The 10,065-nt window shown below is 36.0% G+C and overlaps 1 protein-coding gene across 1 annotated transcript; it reads left to right on the forward strand.

Moving 5' to 3' along the window:
• The first annotated feature begins 671 nt into the window (after positions 1-671).
• On the forward strand, positions 672-7,995 carry cetn4 (centrin 4). The gene is made up of 5 exons (XM_056237027.1): positions 672-807; positions 2,317-2,472; positions 5,244-5,372; positions 7,425-7,562; positions 7,736-7,995. The coding sequence occupies exons 1-5, from the start codon at positions 805-807 to the stop codon at positions 7,823-7,825; spliced, it is 516 nt and encodes a 171-aa protein (XP_056093002.1). The 5' UTR covers positions 672-804; the 3' UTR covers positions 7,826-7,995.
• Positions 7,996-10,065: the final 2,070 nt, after the last annotated feature.

The following is a 10,065-nucleotide window of genomic DNA, read 5'->3' on the forward strand; positions in this document are numbered from 1 at the left end:
ACAATTTAAACAGCAGCTCTACAGAAGACAATAGTGTCATTATAAAACTCAGTTAATTTTGATGTTCTCGTCCGGTAGTGTAAGTACAGTCGTATCGATAATATTTTTTCAATATTAATTATTCTTTAAGACCCCATTTTATATTTAATAAAGCAAAGTTACGTGGATGTTGCACCAACTTTTCACAAAGATGACTGCAATTAGATTAAGTATGCATAAAATATGTTGATAAAGACAGCAAATGCTGTAGTGTTATATATTAGGTAAAATTAGTAAATAGACTCTTTCTGTACAACAGAGACGAGGTTATGTATTATGTATCCAGAAATGTCTTAGCAAATTAGCTTCTGTTCTTTATTATGCAGGCAAAAAAAAGCATTTGAACTATCTGGGGATCAAATTCGAGTCATATAAACTAACGCTATCGTATATAATGCTCTAATCAGACCAAAACTACAAACCTTCAACGCAGAGCTGTATTGTTTACAACCGTGTCCATACTCTGAAATGGGCATGCGCACTGCACTACTACGCTTGCTATAGGCTCGTTGCTAAGAGACGAACGCCAAACGAACCAACCTGTCAATTACATCTAACATACCCCGCCCGCTCAAGTTTGATTGGTGGAATATGTAATTCAAAGAGTAGCTACACATCCTATTGGATCAATCTGCTGTCACTTACTCAGACGCCACGCCCATCCAAACGCGCTCAAGGAAACCAACGACAGCATTTCCTTCACTTGTTTACTAACAGATCACGCAAGTTGTAAAGCTGTGGTTTGGTTCTGCTGATACTTTCGAGATGGTAAGTATAGTTTAGGTTACTTTTAAAACTTTGTGAATGAATTCACGTCAGCATAAACTAGTTAAAAGGTTAATACGCTGTTTGTTAGCCTAAGCTGTTAGCTTGTTGGCGTTCTTATGGAAACCAACAGAGACTGTCGTTCACTTTATTTGTTGAGATGAATGGCGAAAACAATGCGATTTATTTAATATTATGATGTATACACATTTATTGAGGCACACATATTCTAAACCGTACAGTAAATGTGTTTGCCTGAATCTAATTAATTAAATGTGTGATAATGAAAAACTAATCCAGTTCTTACAGCCTCCACCAAATACAGATTACCAAGTAACAGAACTGATCTAAACGTGATTTAATTAATTAACCTTTTTTTATCCCTGCAAAAAAAAAAAAAAAAAAAAAATATATATATACAAACACACACACACACCCATTAAATATATGCTTTATTGCTATAAACATAAATATAAAATATCTGCTTTATTAAGTATATATATATATATATATATATATGTGTGTGTGTGTTATGTATGTATGTATGCATATATATTATGTATGTGTGTGTATATATATATATATATATATATATTATAATACATTTTATTTATAGGCGCCTTACATGACACTCAAGGACACCTTACAAACATAATACATGTATATATATATATATAAACACACACATTATATTTATATATATATATACATGCATTACACACACACACACACATACTATAGATAGATAGATAGACGCAGAACAGGTCTGTGAATATCCAAAAATTGCTTAGAATATTCTAGTATATGCATTTATGGATAGAAGTGTGTATTTGCGCGCATGTATAGCTATATATGTATATGGGTATATTTAGGTATATACGTATGCGTAGGGATGTATACGGGTTCGTATGGTTTGCGAATGTACTTATGTAGATGCACGAATGAAAGTTATTTATTTAGTATATTTACCTTTTACATAATTGACATATTACCGTAATAACTTGTTTTAAATAATATATTGAATGTTTTTGCTTGGACTAGGGGTTGAGTGGCATTGTTTGGGTATTGAGTGTGTATGTGGGTAAGGGAATTAGAGGTGTTTTTGAATTATTATGTTAAGTAGGTCGTTGTAAGGTAAACCATATCGTTTTGTAATTAATAGATATTCAGATTATTGGGATTATGTCTGGATTTCTGTTGCTGCTGTAACACCTTAATTTCCCCTCAGGGATTAATAAAGGAAGTCTAAGTCTATAGTGTAAGTGTGCAGATATCTATAAACCATGCTGAAATACAGTACATACAATATACAAAAAGAAACACAGGATAGTGAATATTTTGGATGTGGTGAGTCATATCTGTTATTCCTCCTCTATTGCAACAGGGACAGTATTTTTAGTTCATTTTATAGTCTGATTCTATGATTATTTTATGATTATTTCAAACAAAACTCATCAAAACAGCATGATAACGCCCTCTGGTGGATCTCTCTCTTTCTTCATGTTTTACAAGGCTTCCAGCTTCAGGAAACCCAGTGCCACAGTGAACCAGCGGAAGAGAGCAGGACCCAAACCAGAGCTGACAGAGGAGCAAAGGCAGGAGATTAAAGAGGCGTTCGATCTGTTCGACACAGACGGGTCTGGAAGCATAGATGTGAAGGAACTGAAGGTAGAAAGGGTTTGAGACCTGTAGCACTCACGCTAGCTATAGACAGAGAGCACGAGACAGCATCTGGGCTGAAGAACTGGGTAAATCTTGAAATGACCTAATCGTAAAATACCATCTGAGTGACTAATCTTACTCTGGCTAATGAATTTACCATGAGGCTACCTGCATAATCTCTAATAATTATCATTAATAGGAATTTGAATAGACTTATTTTCTCTTTAATAGACTATTATTACTTTTTAACAGGATTTTGAATTATTTATTGACACAAAATGTCAAATATTTAAAGACTATTCTACAGTTTTGCAAGCAGATTTATTCACAGGCATGGTTTATTTTTGTCTTCAAATCTAATTTCAAGCATTTAAAGGGATAGTTCACCCTAAAATGCCTTTAAATTAAGGGCCCTTTCACACCTACCTTGTTTCGTCCGGACTTTCGTACTTTTCAGTTTGGTCCGAATTAAAATTACAGGTGTGAAACCTCCGGCCACCAAACAGATGAAATTTGGTCCGACGAAAAGAGCTAGTCTCGGTCCGGATCAAACTGAACAAAGGTTTGGTTCGTTTCTAGTGTGAAAGCATTTCTGTATGGTTCGGACTTTCAGACCTTTTACAGGAAGCTCCGGTGGTTCCCGCATAGCCGAAAAAACAGAAGGTGTCAGGAAAAATGAGCCGTGGTAGCGCATGAGGAGAGGAGGAGACGAGGTTTTTAATTGAAGTATGGTCTGATGACATAAGAAGAAGTCAACTTGCAGTCTTCTCCTCCTTTCCTGCCGGCGGCGATAAAATATTCGCACGACGAGGACGTTCATTTGGCGAATTTGACCTAGCCTTGTGTATAGTTGGTGCTGCAGGTAATTATGCCATAAAAATAACAATATAGTTGCAACGATGCGTCTGTTCATTCATGTTGTCAAACGCGAGTGTGTCACGTAAAGTTCTTTAGTGCGCTCGCATAATTGCAGTGTGAAACCAAACCAAAACTTTCTGAAAGTATAAAATGTATAAAAACGTGAACTTTGGTTCGGACCTTGGTGCGGACTTTCAGGTGTGAAAACGCCCTAAGTCATCGTTTACTCACCCTGCTGTTCTTCTAATGTCGTATGCCCATTATGACCACAAAAGGAGAAATTTAAAAAATAAAGTCCCGCTCACGCTCGTCCATATAATGGCTGTGAATAGAGACCAGCATCAAGCTTTTAAAAAAGACACAAAAGTATCACCGAATGATCTGATGTCAAACGTGTCGTATATATTCCAAGTGTTCTGTGCTCGACTGCGTGTTCATGACTCTTATTATTAATCTTGATTTCTAATAACTTGTGTGTTTTTCTGTGTGTGTCGGAGTGATTGCGGCGCTAATAGAGGCCCCGTCCACACGACCTTTTGCTACGTTTGCACCTCCCGTCCACACTAAAACGGCAAAAACGGAGACCCAAAACGGAGAAGTTTAGAAACGCTGCCGATCCGTTTTTCGTTTTGAATCTCCGGAGGGCGTTTTAGTGTAGACGGGTCAAAACGGAGGACTTTAGAAACGATGACGTAGTAGAGGCTCACGCTCGGCTCTATGATTGGGTGTCATCAGTCATGGCGTATATCTTTGCTAGCAGCTGTTGTACAAGTAAATTCTGCATTTTACAACGCTATAACTGCCTACATGCGCCGGAGTCAAGCTATTATTCCAGCGATCTGTGACAATTCCCGTGTGCAGCGGCGGCGTTGACCGTACATGGAGCGTCGGTTTGGGGTTAACCCAGAGCATGGTGGGATAATTTTATCAATGAAGTTGTGTTTACACCGGCACGCGCATGCCCAGTGTTGGTGAATGGTCACGTGATCCGCGTTTTCAGTCGTTTTAATGTGGACGGAGATCAATTCTAATACGCAGCTAAAACGCTGGTGTGGACGGAGATCGTATTCGTTTTAATTCTCCGTTTCCAAACTAAAACGCAGTAGTGTGGATGGGCCCAGAGTCTCATGAACACGCAGTCGAGCACAGAAGATCAACGGTCAAACTCAGGATCTTCGTTAAATTATACATTCAATTTCAGTTTGTGTTCCCCAAAACCCTATCGTATAACTCCAGAACACTTGGAATATAATACGACACGTGTAACATCGGATCATTCTGTGATACTTTTGCGTCTTGATACCAAAAAAAAAAAGCTTGATACCAGTCGCTGTCCATTATATGGACGAGACATTTTTTTTTAAGTCTCCTTTTGAGGCTTGAAAAAGAAAGAACAACATCTGGCATTAGAACAACTGTAGGGCGAGTAAATGAGGACAATTTTCATTTCAGGGTGAACTGTCCCTTTAAGACACTACAGGTTATTACGGTAAAACAATTAACTAATAGATATCACAATTCTTCCCCAGTTGATTGATTACATTAGGTATTATAAATATTTTTTGCAAATAAGTTATGTTTAAATATGCAAATGAGAGATTGTGTAATTAAATGTGCACAATTTGCATAAATCATAACTCCAAGATAAACGTGGATCAAAATTTTTGTTTCATTTTGTTGACAATAGTTGTGGATTTTGGATTTTTATTTGTTATCTCTCCATAAATCAGACAATACTGTCAACAGCCAGAAAAACAGCCATGAAAAACAGCCATAATCATCCATTTTTATCAATTAGAATATTGTGAAAAGGTTTTCATAAGCTGTAATCCATAATCATCAAAATGATAACAAATAAAGGCTTGAAATATCTCACTTTGACCTGTACTACTAACAGACTACTTGACTTGTTGCCATAGGTTGCTATGAGAGCTCTGGGGTTTGAGCCAAAGAAAGAAGAGATCAAAAAGATGATCGCTGATATTGATAAAGAAGGATCGGGCGTTATCGACTTCAATGATTTCCTTTCGATGATGACACAGAAAATGGTAAGTCCTGAGCTAACCCCTGTAGTGCACCTCAGATGATGATGTCAATAATTTCTCATTAATGTGAGGTGAACCAGAGACAATTTCTTTAGAGACATGCCACTTCCTCAATCCTCAATACAACTACAGGGAAAACCCGTAACGCCAAACATGGCGGTTGTATGCACATGCCCCGCCCCTCCCGCTGGAAAGCCAATCGTCTGCTTTTAACAGTCAAGCCGGGAAACATGTAAGCCTATCGTCTGGTTCCACTGGCGACAGCGGAGACGAGAACCCTTGCGCATGCGTAGTAAAAGTATAACCTGTGGGGAAAAAGACCTTTTAAACCTTATTTTGGGGCAAAGTCATCAAACTTTTTCAGCGATTTTTATCATATTTTACTGCTGTTTCTATACAAGCAGTTTTTATGTCCCGGTGACCAGTGAAACTGCAGTTCTGACTCTCTGCCCATTCATTTAGATAGGAGCCTGGTCTGGTTAGTCCGAAATAGCTGCCCGGAGGCGTTGCCAAGATTGCGGCCGAGTGGCATGACTTGCCTAAAAGGACTTTGGGTGAACCCATCAGGCTTACCATTCTGGAATTCGTGTTATACCACCGTAGAATATATGTTCGGTGTGCAGGACTGTTTTTTCCACAAGTGAGAGCAGGGAAGAAACGAGTCCAGAACAAGCCGATGAAGAGCTTACGGTTGTTTTTACAGAAGTGGCTCCTCCAAGTGGATTGAACTGAAACTATCCATTTTATAATGTTAGTTTCACTGTTTCAGTCTTTTTTGAAGATGTTTTTGCACTGACTTCTAAAAAGAAATATGAATAATTTAATAATTTGGTTTGTGTACATCAAGTTCGCAACTTAAGTATTTCATTTAATAGATTATCCAAAAATAGGCTTTAACGTGGTTATGTAATTTGTATTATTTCAGTGTTATTTTAGTTTAACTATAGTTTTATAGCTTTTATTTTTATTTTCATGTTTTAGTTACATTTTTTGTCATTTCGTTATGTGCTTTTATCATTTTATTAGTTAAATATTGCTTTTTATGTTTATTTGATTTTTATTTCAGTTTTAGTTCTGTATTTCCAGTTAATAATTTTAGTGCTTCAACTTCAACTCGTTTCAGTTTATTGCCACATTTCTAATTTTCATTTCGTTTTTAAACTAACATTTATAATATGTATTATGGGTGTAACGATACCCTCATGTCACGATCCGATACATATCACGATTCTGAACTCACGATACAACATTATTGCGAGACACATGATAAAAGGTTAACAAAAAAAGGACTGTTGATTAAAATGCTAAATTTGGTATTACACTGGGGTGTAAATGAATAGGCTTGGACTTGGTCCTGATAACCCAAAGCACAGGACAATAGAGACACCAGAATACACATATTCATGATTCTGAAGATGAAAACTGAATTATTTTAGATGAATATGCTTGTTCTCTGTCACTGACTACATATATAGATATTTAAATATATATTTTTACTAGTAACGAGACATTTGGCATTATCAGGACCCACAAATATTCCCCCATTGCATTATTATACATTATATTCATATAGTAGTTTGATGTAGTACTGACACTAAAACTCTGTAAACTTTCAAAACTTCATTTTGGGTGACCTATACAATATATATATACATTAGATAGACTATATACTGTCACTATCCACGATACATATTGATTCATTTTGCATTGCGATATATTGTTACACCCCTAATATTTATTAATACTTTATTTCAATGAACAGAAATGTTTTTAATAGTTTTAGTTTACAATAATAACCCTGTATTATATCAAAATGTTTATCATAGTGAAAAACATGTTTTGGAAGAAGAAGGAATGATGATGTATTGACTCATTATTTAAATTGTGTTAATTTTGAACAAAAAGTGTATATAGTGTACCTTTAAATTCCCAGCAGAAATACAAATCTTGACGCTGTATACGGTTACTGTGATATATAATTACTCATTCTGTGATTTTGGTCATACTGCCGCCTCCTACACTGTTGATCTGTGTGGCATTTATCTTCCACAACAGAGTGAGAAGGACTCAAAAGAAGAGATCCTGAAGGCTTTCAGGCTTTTCGACGACGACTGCACAGGCAAAATCTCTTTCAAAAATCTGAAGCGAGTGGCCAAAGAGCTCGGGGAGAACCTCACAGACGAGGAGTTACAGGTGTGTGTGTGTGTGTGTGAACCTCGGACAGATGGATGTCTCTCCTGAGAAACTGGCGGGTTAGTCAGTGGGTAGTGAATGACATAAGATCAGATAAGATCCCTCATCATGGAGGAACAGCTGACATCTTTAGGAAACACAACATGTTTTTGAAGATTGTTTTTGTTAAACAGGAAATGATCGACGAGGCCGACAGAGACGGTGACGGAGAGATTAATGAGCAGGAGTTTCTACGGATCATGAAAAAGACCAGTCTGTACTGAATCCCTCGTAACCGGCACTAAAGCTATTATATCTATAAGCCTCTTAAGGGAATTAAAGTGTCGTTTTGTGTCGCTTTCTTTTCTTTTTTTTACATGGTTGTAAAAAATATTTTAATCTATACATATTTTGTAAACTATTAAATAAAAATGTATTTGCATCTATCCTGTCAGTGTCTGCACAGTGTCTCAAAAAGTCCAAAAGTGAAAGATGCATGAGAATAAAAAGTATATATATATATATATATATATATATATGGATAGAGAAACATGTTCTTTTGAGACACAGCATTTTGTCCGCTGTCTACAGTTTTAAATCCTGGCGCATCTTATAGTGGAAATCCCTTTTATAACCAAATGTTGTGGGTTTGGCATAAAAATTTCCTCTACTTTGTCTTAGACACAATATATATATATATATATATATATAAGTCCCCCTGTAGTGAGAATCCAGCTTTTAATGTTGTTTATATATATCAATGGTGTTTTTAATCAATCAACAGCATTGCTGAGTATTTTCTCCAGTGAACCAAAAACACGGTTTGAAATCGCTGGTGTTTCTGACGTCACAAACGAGCTTGTAACCAATCAGATCACCGTGCCGGCGGGCTTTAGCATATCATTAACAGTGAACTAGCAGGGGAGTCTGGAGAGAAGCAGCTTATCCTGGTGTATTGTTCTGTTGATCTCAAATATCGGGTAGATTCAGCAATAAAGCGGGTGTATGATGTATATTACGGTGTTATGATGAACTATATGACGTGTGTTTCTGATGATTGTTAGACGGCAGCCGTCTGACTCTGAGATGCGGACGGGAACATGGGTTTGTAACATTAGCAACACATTATTAGATCTTTGATAATATAGTCAAACTAAAGGCTAATCATATTTATCACGTTATGTGTCCGGCGTTGTAAAGAGCGAGACCATTGTGCAGAGTTTACCTCAGTAAGTCGACCGAGTGGATCTCTGAGCGGCTGTGAGTGAGTGGAGGCGGGGCTAATTAGCATATTCATAGATCCGCGTATATTAAATGAAGCAAAAGCGTAGTTACATTCAAGCTATTTTAAGGCATGATGACATTTTTTCACAAAAAAAAAAAAAAAAAGTTTAAATGTGTAATTTTGGTGATCAGAGATGAGTTTTAAGGGATACAATGATTGACTACAGGGGGACTTTAAGGGATTAAACAAACATTTGATTATTTCTGAAACTGGACAGACACATCTCAGCTCAGGGAATCTGTTGGTATCTATGAAACTGCTAACATTAATTTAGGAAATTTCACTTCAAGTCACATTTATTTGCCTTCTTCTTCTTCTTAGTCTTGAGCAAGACGAAACTGAAAAAAGTTCCTCCAGAGCCACATGTTGTGGGATTTTCAGCCAGCAATGAACAACATTCAATAACAACAAATCACAACATTCGTTAAACACCAAATACAACACAAGTTGTTGATTGCATTTCAAGTCCAGGATGAATCAAAGGTCGAGAGTGTGAGAATCACCAGATTGCACAACTTGTAATTTTTTAACTGTCCAAACCTAAGAAGTCGATCGAATAATGTCAAATAATGTTTAAATTAAAATCTAAAAATGACAGTAGTCTGTAAGTTATGCAGAGTAAAAAAATAAATATATATATATATATATATATATATTTCGCTTCATTTATAAACATAAAAATCAATCAGAAAATGCAAAAATTAACCAGACAAGTTTTCTGAAAAGTTTCAATGTTGTTCTGAAGTACTTAGAAATAAGGCCGCTTTTCCCAACAAGCCTCATCATTTGAAGTATCGTCCACAAATTTAGCTTTAATGTGCTTTAATATTTAGGGTAAAATCCCTAACCCTAAAAATGAGTAATGTTAAAAGTGATGTAAATACCACTACACTGTAGCCTGTGCTGCCTTAAATGTTTGAGTACAATCAACTTGGATGTTTAATATCGACTATATGACTATATCAAATTTTTGTATATCTTGTATAACTTATTAAAAAAAGTTTAAAACAATGTCAAAGTTAAAGCAATGTAAAAACATGTTGTCATGATATTTTTTTTATTTTATTTTTTTACAGTGTATCATATTCAAACACTATGATTTTTATACACTGAAAGGTGGTTCAAAGTTATGAAAAATTGGTGTGGTGCAATTTGTTAAACCAATAAAATACTTTACAACAAGGTCCCATTAATTAACATGAACTAATAATGAACTATACATGTGTTATTGTTAACATA

This window comes from Rhinichthys klamathensis, unplaced genomic scaffold (assembly GCF_029890125.1).
Source record: "Rhinichthys klamathensis goyatoka isolate OS25496 unplaced genomic scaffold, OSU_Roscu_1.1 h1tg000475l_1, whole genome shotgun sequence".
In the NCBI taxonomy this organism is placed as follows: domain Eukaryota; kingdom Metazoa; phylum Chordata; class Actinopteri; order Cypriniformes; family Leuciscidae; genus Rhinichthys; species Rhinichthys klamathensis.

Excerpts from the sequence above, each read along its gene's own strand:
- cetn4 (XM_056237027.1), top strand. Across the intron at positions 2,473-5,243 it reads TAGATGTGAAGGAACTGAAG|GTTGCTATGAGAGCTCTGGG; the intron begins GTAGAAAGGGTT and ends TTGTTGCCATAG. Across the intron at positions 7,563-7,735 it reads TCACAGACGAGGAGTTACAG|GAAATGATCGACGAGGCCGA; the intron begins GTGTGTGTGTGT and ends TTTGTTAAACAG.